This window comes from Panicum virgatum, chromosome 7N (assembly GCF_016808335.1).
Source record: "Panicum virgatum strain AP13 chromosome 7N, P.virgatum_v5, whole genome shotgun sequence".
Lineage (NCBI taxonomy): Eukaryota > Viridiplantae > Streptophyta > Magnoliopsida > Poales > Poaceae > Panicum > Panicum virgatum.
The window spans coordinates 30144292-30159104 of NC_053151.1; the positions used below are offsets into that span (position 1 = coordinate 30144292).

The window sequence follows — 14813 nt, forward strand, 5'->3', positions numbered from 1 at the left end:
ATGTTTGTTACCTCAGCTTAGAGGCCATCTCAGATTGTTAGAACAATATGGAGTAGTAGATCGGAATTGAACATTCCACAATCCACGGCAAGCTGGGTGCCTGGATAGTATAATACCAATTGTTGTTTTGAAACACTCTAGTTTAGATTATATTGTTACGAACTTATGACGATCTGGACTACAGAGTCTTTTTTTTTTGACAAACAAGAACAACATGCACGAGTACACTGCACTCCGAGCAGAAGCACTTTCGCTGCGAGAACGCCACGAGAGGTGTTTGGTGCACTTGGAGGGTGCGCTGTGCGCATGCCATTTTCCATGCTAGTCCTGTTTAGTTTTCAAAATTTCTCCAATAGTACCTATCACATCGAATCTTCGGATATATGTATGGAGCATTAAATATAGTTAGGAAAAAGAATTAATTACACAATTCAACTGTAAATGACGAGATGAATTTTTTAAGTCTAATTAGTTCATGATTGGACATTAATTATCAAATAACAACAAAAATGTTACAGTACCCAAATTCAAAAAATTTCACAAACTAAACACAGCCTAAATTAAGGCCATGTTTGGATGAGTTCATGAATTTTTTTTTCACAAAAAGACGAATACATGCATGGAGTACTAAACGAAGTTTATTTGCGAAACTTTTTTACATATGAGTATAATCTTTCAAGACGAATCTAATAAGCCAAGTTCCACCATGAGCGGCTACAGTGATGCTACAGTAACCACGCATAATCATCTTCTAATCATACGGCAGGCCTCCTTATCTACAGTACCTGCTACAGTGTCATAATTGTAGAGATGATTTTATAATTAGACTTCATTTCATGCCCCTAATTAATGGTCAAAAAACCCAAAAATTTTCATGAAAACTTTTTCACCACCGATCAAACACAAACACAGCCTAAGTAGCCAGCTAGTGCAAGCAAACAAGCAGGCGAAGACGGGCGAGCTGTCTCGGGAGAATCCCATTAGTCATTAGTCAACCACCCGAGGGACCACGAAATATTTGCGCCAGCTTCTGCGGCGCTGCATATAACGAACGCCGTCCAAGGCGCAACGCAGCCGCGCCGCACGCCGACGCCGTCCCGACCTCTCCTCACCCCCCCTGCTGCTGCCACAGGCAGCCCACGAGCGCCTAGGCCTCGCTTCCTCCCTCCCTCCCTCCCCCCGCGCGCGCTTCTCAAGGCGCGTCGTCCCCCGAGGCGTCAGCAGGGGCGGCGACGACCCGTCCAAGGGCGGCGGGGTCGCGTCGCGCGCGCTTCGTCGGTCGGAGAGGGAGGATCGGAGGCGACCCGGCGCGGAGCGGTGCGCGGGTTTCGTTCGTCCGTCCGTCCGTCCGCAGCCATGGCCGGGGAGACGGGGGAGCCGCTGGTGGTGGACTCCGGCGAGAAGCGCCTCAACGAGCTCGGGTACAAGCAGGAGCTCCGCAGGGAGATGGTGAGATGGGTTTTCATTCACGCCTCCTTTTTCGTTCGTCCTCCGCGTACTAGTATGTTGCTGCTGGCCTTTTGGAATTTGGAGGTAGATGGATGGCAGCGATCAGGTTTCGCCGAAACCTGTCGCGGATGAAATCGCGCCGTATAAATATTTTTTTTTCTAAACATAACAACATCGGTAGAAATGTGATCTCGGTCGGCTTTCTTTCGAGGCTGGATCGTAAGCTAGTTTGATCTTGCGATTCTCAAGATGAGGAACACTTGTTCTGTGTCCCCCTGCAGACGCTGTTCAAGACGCTGGCCATCTCCTTCTCGACGATGACGCTCTTCACGGGGATCACGCCGCTGTACGGGACCAGCCTGCAGTACGCGGGGCCGGCCTCCCTCGTCTGGGGCTGGGTCGTCGTCTCCTTCTTCACCTGGTTCGTCGGCGTCGCCATGGCCGAGATCTGCTCCTCCTTCCCGGTACGCGCGCCCGCCCCCCTTTGCTTGTGTGGCCTCAAGCCTGATTTCCTTTTTGATAGAGATTTGGCCAGTCGTGTTCAGTTCAAATGGTGCCGTCTCTTTTTTTTTGTGTGTGACTAAAATGGTGCCGTCTCAAAGCGTCCAACGCTATGCCATCGTTTGCGTGTTTTTTTAATTTGAACTGTTGTTACCATGTGTTAAGCAAGATTTCTTTTTAAATTCTGTACCTGTCTCTTGTGAGTCTGTCACTAGTCTGCATACTGAACCCTTTTCTTTTGAAACTTGTCTGCATGCTGAACTCAAAAACAAGACAGATAAATGTCAGACACCAAATTATACAGCTGTGGTGTGCCGCTAATTTTCTTCAGTCTAACCTCACATCCTTACAATTTGAAATTTTGCAATTCTGACTTTTGAGTGGCACTGCTGAAAAATAGTTTCAATGCATTATACTCATACACTTGTGTTTGTTCTTCGGGCGAAAGCTGCATGCAACGGAGTGCTGACGCGTTCTTTTCTGTTTGCAAACAGACCACTGGCTCCCTGTATTTCTGGGCTGCTCACTTGGCTGGTCCGGTATGGGGTCCGTTGGCATCTTGGTGCTGCGCTTGGCTGGAGGCCATCGGCCTCATTGCCGGAATCGGCACACAGGTATGCTCTTCTGTTTATAGCCGATCTCGTCACATGCTCGAGGTTTTCTTTAAGCAACCTTCCTCTGTTCTGGCGCGCGATTTCGTTTGATCCTTACTCTGAAAACGACAGAGACAAGTGCCCCATTTTACTACTCATGTATCTTTTCAATTACACAGCCTGTCATGCCAACTCATAATCAGTCATGCTATAGACCAAATATAAATGTTCTATCATGCTCTGTGATTTGCATTTGATCAGGTCTTTCAAAAATGCCGTGTGATCCTCGCAAACTATTAACTGTCCATTTTGCTAATCATGGATTTTCAATCACATAGCCTGTCATGCCAACTCATAATCAGTCATGCTACATACCAAATATAGATGTTCCATCTGCTCTGTGATTTCCATATGATCAGGTCTTTCCAAAATTCCCATTTGATCCCTATTGCATTGAAACAACGGAAACTATTAACTGTCCATTTCACTGCTCTCTGGATTATAATCGCACAGCCTGTTACGCTAACTCATGATAGCTGTACTATACCAAATATAAGCGTTCCATTCTGCTTTGCAATTTCCATTTGATCATGTCTTTCAAAACTTTTCATTTGATCCTTATGCGGAAACAATGGGAACTTACTTTCCACTTCAGTACTCTCAGGAACCGAACCGGCCACATAACTTGTCATGCCAACTCATATTGCCGCTCTGATGCTGCAGGCATATGCAGGATCCCAAGTATTGCAGAGCATCATTCTACTCTGCACCGGCACCAACACGGGTGGTGGCTATCTGGCCCCGCGCTGGCTATTCCTGGTCATGTACATCGGGCTAACGCTGATCTGGGCCGTGCTCAACACCTTCGCGCTCGAGGTCATCGCCTTCCTCGACGTGATCTCCATGTGGTGGCAGGTACCAGCAGTCCCCTTCTAAGCTGCCACCGCTGCATTGCATTTGGAGAGCCATTCCCACATGCTCTGGTTTCCAACTTGCGCTGTTGCCTGATGCTTGCAGGTGATCGGCGGCACCGTCATCGTGGTGATGCTCCCGCTGGTGTCCAAGACCACGCAGCCGGCGTCGTACGTGTTCACCCATTTCCAGACGGCGCCGGAGGTGACCGGGATCAGCAGCAGCGCCTACGCCGTCGTCCTGTCCTTCCTGGTGAGCCAGTACTCCCTGTACGGGTACGATGCGGCGGCGCACCTGACGGAGGAGACCAAGGGCGCCGACAAGAACGGCCCCATCGCCATCCTCTCCAGCATCGGCATCATCACCGTCTTCGGGTGGGCGTACATCCTCGCGCTCACCTTCAGCATCCAGGTACTTTCCTGCGTTCGTGAAATCATGCCGTCAGCCAGTTTCTCTGAAAAAAAAATGCTATGTGCTCTGGGCAGGACTTCAGCTACCTGTACAACCCCAACAACGAGACGGCCGGCACGTTCGTGCCGGCGCAGATCCTGTACGACGCGTTCCACGGGCGGTTCCACAGCTCGGCGGGCGCCATCGTGCTGCTCTTCGTCATCTGGGGCTCCTTCTTCGGCGGCCTCTCCATCACGACGAGCGCGGCGCGCGTGGTGTACGCGCTGTCGCGCGACCGCGGCGTGCCCCTGTCGTCGGTGTGGCGGCGCATCCACCCGCGGCGCAGGGTGCCGGCGAACGCGGTGTGGCTGTGCGCGGCGGTGTGCGCGCTGCTAGGCCTGCCGATCCTGCGCCTCAACGTGGTGTTCACGGCCATCACGTCGGTGGCCACCATCGGGTGGGTGGGCGGCTACGCCGTGCCCATCTTCGCGCGCATGGTGATGCGGGAGGAGGACTTCCGGCCGGGGCCCTTCTACCTGGGCGCGGCCAGCCGGCCCGTCTGCCTCGTCGCCTTCCTGTGGATCTGCTACACCTGCGCCGTGTTCCTGCTCCCCACCGCGTACCCGATCAAGATGGACACCTTCAACTACGCGCCCATCGCGCTCGGGGTCTGCCTCGGCCTCATCATGCTCTGGTGGGCGCTCGACGCCAGGAAGTGGTTCAAGGGGCCCGTCAGGAACATAGACGACCACAACAGCAACGGCAAGGTCTGATCAAGCACCGGATGTGCCGCGACCGGTCGACCGGCGCCATTCTTTTTTCTTCTTTTCTTGGCCCCTTGGGTGCCCATGACGACGCTCTCCGGCCGATGGGTTAGTAGTTTAGATTGTGGTGGTGATCGACTTGTGTGTGTGGTATACAAGGAAGGATGAACTACTTAGATTTAGGCTCGCGCAAAATGAACTCAGAAGCAGTAAGAACAGAAGGGAAATACTTATTGAGCAAGCCAACAAGACAGAGATATGGAGGAGCACCTAAGCATATATAACAGAAACTAGAGACTTCACATCATTTTTTCTGATGAAATGAACAAGGATGATCCGGCATTTGGATTTTCAGTGGCTCGTTGATGACTGCGTTCACTGCACTGACCATTTCCTTTGGAGAGCTGAATCCATCGGTCTGAAAGTAGAACAAATGAAGAATCTTGCACATCTTCCAGAAGAGCTCCTTGCACAACCCTTTCTTTCCTGAGAACCAACCTTAGCAACTCTCTCCTAGACGTGTCTATGGACTTCTGTATCACCTTGCTAGCCATTTCTGTGGACATAGTACTGCCACTGTGAAGAACAAGAAGCGAAACGCTATTCAGCTTCCCCTCACTGCCTTCCCTCTGCACCCATGGACCAATTGTTTGTAAGGATCATGCAATTACAAACTTATCATGAATATACATTGTGGTTGTAAAGGACTCTTGTCAAACATAATAGCTATAAACAGAGGATAACATGGTCATAAATCTTGATTTTCGCAAGCAATTCTTGCGTTTCAGGACTTTTGTAGTGCTTCTATTCTCACAAATTGTAGACATTAAAAAGGAGTCTATGTTCAAGGACATGTGAATTATTAGAGCATAAATTTATTGTTGTTGTTGCAAAATGTCAAGCAAATATGCTAATCTAGCAGATAGATATGTGTGCAACTTGCAAGGAGTGACTTGTATTGTATGTGTAAAGGGGGTCCAAATACCTCAAAACCTTTGGTGTCATTAAGGAGTCGGCCACAAGTGCTCATTAGCTAAATAAGTCATCGTACTCTTGATCTTTGACAGCATGCTCTAAGAGCTCTTGCCCGATAAAATACAATGCTGGGAGCACAATGGGGCCCAGAGCAAACGAGACAACAGCATTTGCCATGTATTCTTCAACTGTTGGCACATGTTGGCTCCTCTGCCATTCTGCTTCGACCATACTAGACCTCAACAGATCTAGCCACTGCATTTGAGTTTCAAGTTGTCAGTACTGAACAGAACACAATGCAAGATCATTGGGGACACACTTCAGACTTACGATTTCTGCTAGGTGTTTTGTAACATCACGGCCTTGTGCTGCAGAAGCCTTTGCTCCAAGCTGGTTCGTTGTTGCATAAATAGCAGAAAATATTATTCTTACTTGCTCTGAGTAGTACTTATCTGCATGGCGCTCATGCCATCTACGAAAAACATTAGCCAAACATGGGAAATCAATTAGTCATGAAGAGATCAGCATTACTTAAAAGATTAGATAAAGACATCAAGTCGAGGGACAGTACTTCTCAACTAATTCTATCAGGTTTTCTAATTCCTCTTTTGATCCCCCAACATCAAAGAAGTCATCAACCACAGTTGTGAGCACACCGTTTTTGGCCCATGAAATGCGAGCATCAGACAGTTCAGAAGGGAATATGGTAGCAGCAGCAGACAGATAGCAATATGTCAATTTCTACCGAGCAAATTGTAGTTGGTCCAGCTTGTTCTCCTTCACCCAACTGTTGCAACAAAGTTAAGAAATTAACCTAGTAATGAAAAGGTTAAAAATACAAGGGAACATAACATTAAGATTACCTATCAAGATGCTGAAGTTCATCCTGGTAAACAGATTTAGAGAAACTGAAATCTTTGACAGCCAAAGCTAGAAATTCTTGATTGACTCGAAAAGACCTGATACAGAAACATGTATAACATTGATACCAAGCATCTAAACTGATCAGATTTGATGGGATGTTCCTCTGCAAAATTAGAATCTTACGAGCATTTTGTCGTTAGCATCAGAGAACCCCAAGCATCAAAATATTCAATGTTTCTCTTGTGTTCTAAACGCTCCAGTGTGGAATAGAAGGGAAACTTAATAGCATACTCCATCTGAAATCACAAAACATAAAATTAAACATAAATCAAACCTCCCAGGTCAAATGACTTTCAAATTTATGCAGCACCTCTCCGAAAATCGGGGTTTTTTGCACCCTAGTAGAGCACAACTTATCCTTCAATAAGTTGCCAGACCATGATCCTATACTATCTAAGATCAAATCATTTCCTGATAAGCTGACTTTTGAAGCCTTGTACAATTCCAGTAGGGATTTTGTATCATTTAAATATCCTTGAAGCTAATCACAGAAAGTGGAAGCTTCAGCAACATGACACAGCTCATCTGCTCCAAATGTAAATTACTGTGTTAGTTAGGTCAAAATCAAAGATAAAACTAATGCAGTAGGGAATTCCAGATATGTGAGTTGTGCAGTACCTGAGGAAACATCATAACAGTTCATCCTTAAAAGGCGAAATGCCATCGCACATGTCGCTATGTCCATCATGATTTCCTCATCTTTCTGTAACCAGCGACTGCAAGCTGGATATAGTCAAGTATATAAGTTACTAAAAGAAGATATAAAGCTTTCCAACAGGATAATTACCTGTGTCAAGGATGTTTTTTATTTCATTGACAAAGTGCTGAGAAATTCCCATTTTTTCAAGTGCATCCACCATTAAGAGCTGGCAATGTAGTTTTGAAGGATACACTGCTGGCACTGCAAAAGTCTAATTCCATTAGGTATTGACCAACAATCTAAATGCTAGCAAGATTTTGATGAGGGAAAGTATAGCAACCCACCTAGGTATTGATGGGCTTGATCATTGTATTTATGGATTAATGCAACTGCAGTCGTGGAAGGGCAGCTGAACAATGATCCATTTTTCCTCTGGAACTTCATAACTTCATACCAGTTCAGCATGTTTCCTAACCCCTCTGCGATATAAGCCATATATGCTTTTCTTCCATAAGAACCGTGCACAGCCTGTCTAAATTAAATCAACTATCAGGGCTTTCAGTACTTTATTCACAGGTACCAGTCAAAATCTGATCTAATCAAAAAAGAATATGAATAACATCATGAGACCTCCTTTCCAGCAAAATCATGGTCGTATGACATGCTTAAAATATAAAACTACTAATACAAACTCTTTAGAATTCAAAAACAAGGAAAAGAAACTAAGTTAAGATTAAAGTTCCATTCATATGGTATCCATCAATACTAACTTAACCAAACAAGTTGTCCATGATTTGCAAACACAAAGTACGCACAACACCAGTTTTTAGGCCAGCATAATTCATGGACAAACCTTTTCAATTCCATCTCGCGAGTGTGAAGCGTCCTATGGACATCAGTTTGCCTTATAGGAAATTCTAAACCCATATCAATGGCGAGGCTAAGCATACCGGCAAAAGTGATGTTGAAACTTATAGGAGCAGTGTTCTGCTCATCCATAGCGATAGAGAAATTTTTTCCGATGAAATGCAGTCCTGTTCAGAACACGAAAGAAAAAAAATGGTGACCTGCCAGCATCAATTTCACTGAACCAATAAGACCTTCAAGGATTGAGTAACCTTAATTTATACCTCTCCAAATGTTCTCCCTGCCAACATTCCATCTCTTTAATGCAAGAACACATGCCAAAGTGGATAAAAGAACATCCTTGTTGACTGATGAGTCAAATGGGTTGACACCCCAAGATCCATCATCCTGTTGGTTCTGCAATATCCACTCAACACACTGTGGGAAGCATGGAGACTGATGAGAACCCCGCAAGGGCACCATAGAAACCCATGCCGTGTCATATGAAGAAGGTGGCAATTCAGGTCGCAGGAGCTGATTCCTTATTCTAGTCTCCAGTTCCATCTTCTGCTGCATTGTACTAGTATGTTAGTTTAACTGAAGCCATGGCAAGTTGCACAGACATACTAATGGGCAATGAGGCTCATACCACATTTTGCACCCTTGTATTTTCTGCTACCAACCTCTTGTCAGCATATGCTGTTCAAAGCAAAGAATGAGGCATCAGTTGGGAGTTGGGACCAGCCATGGAAAAATTACTCACAGGCATACAAAGTACTTACAATCCTAACATGGACGTGAAAGGAGACAGAAGTTACAACAAATCACAATTTTTTTTCTACTGATATTATGCATTGGCGTCCTCCTCTCACCAGAGACCACAACGCACGGTAGGGTGCCACTTGCATTGTGTTTATTCAGTGATAATGAATGGAACGAAGAAGAAGACGTGGACGCACCTCTAGTGGCACAAGGACGAGACGCTCTGCTCGATCGCAGCGGCATCACCCCGCGTGGTGAGTAGCTTGCTGGGGCGGCGGCCGTAACGCGGGGCATTGGGGCGCAGTGAACCCTCACCAGAGAAATCTCTGGTGCCGATTACTGAGGCGTCAACTGAGACTGATCTTGCCAGCTGAAGAAGGGCCTGAATGAGGCATCGAAGAACGGATTGCATTAGTAGTGCGCGGCGCAGCAGGCGAATAGGAACGGGAGGGGGAATCGTCGGCGGTGGCAGTTGGGAGATCCCCCAAGCCTGGTTTTGTCCATATCCAGCACACACGTCAAAATTGGTCGTGGGCCCTATCGATGCCTCATGGTCATGGTCATCCGTGGTTGGTTTACAAAAAATAGAATGAGGTTGGTTTACAAAAAAAATAGAATGAAGTAGTATCGTTTTTGCATAAAAACATTCCAATTTTAACACTATATATATTGCATCTAGCGTCGGTTTTTATTTTTTAGGCCTTGACTGCAGTGTTAGGAAGCTAAACCTGATTTGCACCATATCCATGTGGTGCTTTTCATGGAATAATAATATTCCTAATCCAAATAATCTCCTTGAAACTGAACACCTTTGCTTTTGGACAGGGATGGTAAGAGTTGGCAATTTGCATTCATTGGTTTCAGGACCAATGAAGACGCAGAGGAAACTAATTAGAGCATCTCCTAAGTATAATACTAGCTAAAAATAGAGTTAGAGGCTAGAATAAAAAAATAAAACTTCCAAAACTGAGGGCTAAACCAACAGACTCTCTGAATTAGACTCTCCATATATTACTGTGTCGGTGGACCCTACAAATTAGTGTTACACTTATCTTCTTCCTCCCTGCCTCGGCGCGCTGGCCTCCGCGGCCACCCCACCCTCCGCGCCAGCCTCTGCTCGCCGCCCCGGACTCCCTGCACATCGCATCACCACCGGCGCCAGGGGCGGAGCCAGCACTAGGGCGAGCCAGGGCGGCCGCTCTAGGTCCCTCTAAGTGAAGTTCAAAGTATATCTATTAACAGTAGAGGTAACGGGGAAGGAGAAGAAGGATGGATCTAAAAAACATAGGAAGAACATAAGAGAACGGGAAATTGACTTACGCAGAACAGGTTACTTGAAAAAGGAGTAAAAGTTCATATAAGTTGTTCGATATCCTTCTCCTCACACCCACTCAGTATTTAACTAGCGACTCTCTTGCGTTTACATGGACTTGGGCTTGATACATGCGCGCAGGCACATCTAGCGAACTCATTCGTGCCAAGACAGGCACTAGGCTTTCTGGTGCGACAGCCCATAGTAGCAGAGATGCTTCCTCCAGTTTGTGGATGCTGACAATATCCCCCATTCTCAACTCCGCTAGGGCTCATGACGGTGCGGCTACGCCCTCCGAATGTGAGGACGACGGTCCTCTACCGCTGAGAGTTCCGACTTCCTGAGACTCAAATTTGGCCTTTAGGGTATTAGGCGAGAGGACTTCGTGGCCTTCGTGGCCTCGTGGGCCGTCCGGTCGAGTGGGCTGCGACCTCTTAAGCGGTTCAGCCTAGCGCTCCAGTCCAGCACTGTGTCTTCTTGCCACCAGATGCCGCTGCCAACTTTGGCAGTTCACCATCCACCCCCATGCAGTTCCGCTCAGGCGCTCACGCTGGCGCGTCGCTGCCGTTGTGCGACGCCACTTCGCGCCCGTCCGACCATCCTGCAGTCCCGTCTTGGCACCCGTTGGTGGCGATAGTGAATCCAGTGCGCCGCCGCCACGGGCACCTGCAGCCGGGCAGCAAGCCTTGGCGTCTCGATCTGGCTGTGCAAAAATTTTATCGTAGAACTCCGCCCTAGGTCATTTTCTGAGCTGCCTTCGCCACTTACCACCGCCGACGAGCTCCTCTTCCTCAGCCGACCTGCACGCTGAAGTCCTCCGCCGCCGGCGCAGCCCTCCTCCGCCGCGGGCGGAGCTCGACACCACCGGCACGTCCATCCTCTGCCGCGGGCGGGGCACCGAGGGAGCTGGGGCGTGTAGGAGAACGCCGGATTTCGCGGGAGCAAGGGCGCGCAGAAAGATAGTGAGGTGATGGCGCTCGGCAGAAGAAACGATTAGACGGGAGGATCTGACGAGCGGAATAGTGAGGAAGGAAAAAAAAAGTCTCTTGGATTTATTTTTTTTACCACTGCTAATCTAAATTTGCCTAGCCAAATAAATTTATTTAGTTTTTTAGAGATGCTCTTATAAGGGAAGTCATTGTATATCGAGGTGCTCTACTTTATAACATCTGAATCATGATGCAGACTAAAATGCCCTTTGCTTGTGGAAATCAGAGGTGAGAAAAATATTCTAGTCTCCTTAAGAAGCTTCTGGAAACCTCATGAAGTTTATACAAATTAAAATTTGTTAATATGTTTAATGATAGTTCATGGTGAGACGGGTACAACTGAAGGGAGGGGTGGTAGCTTTTATGAAAAAAACTGAAGCTCCAAATACTTCAAATCTCATTAGTCAAATTCCATTTTAGCTAGCCATTTAGCTAAGATTCCATTTTTATATTGTGCTTCTTTCCAACAGACTAGCTAAATAAAATGGAACAAATTAGGATGACCTCCTTGAACTATACTTTTTTCACCAGAAAAAGTCTATATCACCCCTTCAACTATGGAGGTGGATTACATAACTCCCCAACCTATAAAACGGTCTATATCATCCTTCTGAACTTTTCAAAACCGGCCAAATTACCACCTAAAACAGTTTTGAAAAATCATAGTAAATCACAGAAAAATCATAAAATAAAAAATCCAATTGTGTTAGACTCCAAATGAGTAGATCTACACAGTGAATATATAATACGATATATTTTATTATTTTATTTTGTTGTAGTTTTAGATCTATGCTTTTCTTCATAGCTGTAAAAAATGTACTGAAGCATACCATATTATATATTCACTGTGTAGCTCTACTCATTTGGAGTCCAACACAATTGGATTTTTCATTTTATGATTTTTCTGTGATTTACTATGATTTTTCAAAACTGTTTTAGGGGATAATTTGACCGGTTTTAGAAAGTTCAGGGGGGTGATATAGATCTTTCATAGGTTTTGGGGTTATGTAGTCCATCCACAAAAGTTGAGGGGGTGATATAGACTTCCTCCTTTTTTCACCCAACCTGATCTACCCCTCTAATGATCTCTCACTGCAAGTGGGTCCGGTCCGGCCTTGGCCAAGTCATGTCGCTAGCGGCGGGTACGGCGTTGGCGACGCGACAGCCGGGACTGGCAGCGGGTATCGTGACGGCGACAGCGGCAGCCGGGACTGGCGCAGAGAGGGTGGTGGTGCGAACTCGACAAGCAGGGCGGCGACGCTGAGTACGCAGTGGAAAGAAGGTGGCATCAAGAAGGAGGGGGCGACGGCCATGGCCGGCAACAGGGAGCTCATCGGCAACGCACATGGCAGGTGCGGCGACTAGGGTGCGAGCTTGGGTCTGTGGCGGGCATGGCGGTTGGTGCGGCGGCGGGCATGGCGGTTGGTGCGGCAGCGCACATGGCGGGGCGCGGCCGGGGTGCGAGCTCGGGCCGGCGGCAGGCATGGCGGGGTGCGGCGAGGCGTGACCGACTTTTTTGGTCGAGAGGAAGGAGAGAGGATGTGGCCAGATAGCAAAGCGAGGTGTCGAGGCAAAAATAGCTCGCGAGGGATCGGAGATAGCTAAACAAATAGTGAGGGTCGGCAAATGAAGAACCGCCTGTTCAGATGGCCTGAACTAGCTGGGCTGATCAGCTCAGCCGTTCGGCACCACAAGTCTAGGTGAACAAGCCGCCGGCTCAATCTCCTATCATTCTTCAACCGCACTCCCATCGGCAACGGCTGCTGGCTGGGCTAGAGCAGGAGCAGCCAGCCAACCAGCTCCATCCAGTTAAGGCCAGCCAAACATGGGGAAGCTGTTAGATCTATTTTTACTCTTGTTTAGCTATTTGCTATCCATCTTTTAGTGTTAGAGCAACTCCAACAGGTTAGCAATAATCCTAGGTAAATTTAGCTAACTGGAAGGTTTGTAAAAAGATGCAGAGGTTCTTTAAGAGGGGGGAAACCAACAGAGTAGGTATAATCTAAACTCTTCATATTCAAATCGTGTGGGACCCTATCTCCTGCAGTGGCCACCTTCCTATCGGCGTCTCCTTTGGTGGGCAGGCACTGCGCACCATTCTTCCATGCAGTGGCGAACCGCGCCGCCCCTCCACTCCCCTGCCTCCTGAAACTGAAGCTGTCAAGTTGAAGCAAAGAGTTCCTAAAACTGAACGCTACTGTTACTATTAAATCCTTGATATGTAGTGACCTGAACGAGTGGCAAAATGGATTGTTACAATCTGAGTGAGAAGTTGCTTGCATATCCTGTCAGTCGAGCACTACTCACAAGATGAACTCAGATTTCAGCATGCGGACCAAGCTAAATTTCAGATTACAAATCCTGCCAACCGAGTGCTACTAACACAAGATTGAACCCTAAAATGAACTCAATTTCAGACTATGTGTATGCCAACTCAATTTCAGACTATGGACTCACAGATGAACTCACAGATTGAGTTTTTTCATCATCAAATTCAGATGCATATGCGAACTCAATTTCAGACTGTGCATCAAGAACCTCAAATTGAGATGTGCAACAAGGATCTCACCATTGCAGCACTGCGTGCCGTCCAGATCCTCCTCACTGAGCGGGAATGCGGCGGATCCATTCCAAACCTATACAGTTCAATTACAGCTCATTACAGGCAGAAATTAGCATATACAACTCCTGTTGCTCCAAAAATTGCCATTTCATTTCATTCAACAGCTGAAACAAAATAGTACTGCTAAACATTGTAGTCCAGAACTAGAAAACAAAATAGTACTGAAATTGTATCCAATTGCTAAACATTGCAAAACAGAACTGAACCCAAAACAGAGTTGTGCTTTAACCCACTTTACTTACAAAATATAGTACCCAACACCAACACAGCTAATATTGCTCTCAGTCTTAAACTACGGCCTCCAGTCCAAAGCCTCCTCCATTGATCTCCTCTATGCATCTGGTTCAGAAATGAATTAATAAATATGATTTGGACACAGTGAGATAAACTTGAAAAAACCTAGAGAAATCAACAGTTTTTAACCAGCAGAGCAACAGAGTACTAATGATCATTGAATAGTATTATTAGTTCACTTTTGAGGCGTATAAACAACAAGTGCATCCAGACATAAGTCTTCGATTAGACGAACTGACCAAAAAACAAATGGAACTCCAATCACAACAAACGGCTGCTAGCTGACCAAAGGGAACATGAGCGGAGGGAGGATTCCACATCCCCACCGCACGATCCGCATGAGGGCGGCGGGGATCCTCGATCCCGGGGGATCCTCGACGGCGGGCGGAGGCGCGCTTTCCTGGGCGGCTCGACGGCGGGCGGATGGGCGCTTCCCTGGCCGGCTCGACGACGGGCAGAGGGGCGCCTCCCTGGGCGGATCGTCGGCAGGCAGATGGGTGCCTCCCTGGTTGGCTCGACGGCGGGCGGAGGGGCGCCTCCCTGGGAGGCTCGAGCGAAGGCGGGACACAAGATGGCGCTCGGCGCGGGCCTTTTGTGGAGGAGGGCAAGGCACGTCGCCGAGAAAATGCGCGCGGAAGGGAGGCGCGAACACGGGGTGGGACCGTGGGAGGATTGCTGGCGCGCGGGAACGGGAGAAGCGCCTCTGTTGGAAGCCATCCGTTTAGCGCCTCTGTTGGAAACGATTTTTACCGCTTTTTTTTTATCTTTACAAGGTGGTTTACATAAGCTGTTGGAGTTGTTTTTAGTTACTCCTCTTCATCTGAAAAAAACCCCGAATT

General features: G+C 47.4%; 1 protein-coding gene and 1 pseudogene across 1 annotated transcript; one reads left to right on the forward strand and one right to left on the reverse strand.

Annotated features, from left to right (window-relative positions):
• Positions 1-1052: 1052 nt before the first annotated feature.
• Positions 1053-5313, forward strand: LOC120682608 (amino-acid permease BAT1 homolog). The gene is made up of 6 exons (XM_039964578.1): positions 1053-1449; positions 1731-1913; positions 2445-2564; positions 3267-3458; positions 3561-3866; positions 3941-5313. The coding sequence occupies exons 1-6, from the start codon at positions 1357-1359 to the stop codon at positions 4616-4618; spliced, it is 1572 nt and encodes a 523-aa protein (XP_039820512.1). The 5' UTR covers positions 1053-1356; the 3' UTR covers positions 4619-5313.
• On the reverse strand, positions 4820-14629 carry LOC120682607 (annotated as a pseudogene).
• Positions 14630-14813: the final 184 nt, after the last annotated feature.

Bases quoted from the DNA above. Each gene is read 5' to 3' on its own strand.
- LOC120682608 (XM_039964578.1), top strand. From the start codon at position 1,357: ATGGCCGGGGAGACGGGGGAGCCGCTGGTGGTGGACTCCGGCGAGAAG. The intron at 1,914-2,444 runs GTACGCGCGCCC...GTTTGCAAACAG, and splicing joins AGATCTGCTCCTCCTTCCCG to ACCACTGGCTCCCTGTATTT. The intron at 3,867-3,940 runs GTACTTTCCTGC...TGCTCTGGGCAG, and splicing joins CGCTCACCTTCAGCATCCAG to GACTTCAGCTACCTGTACAA.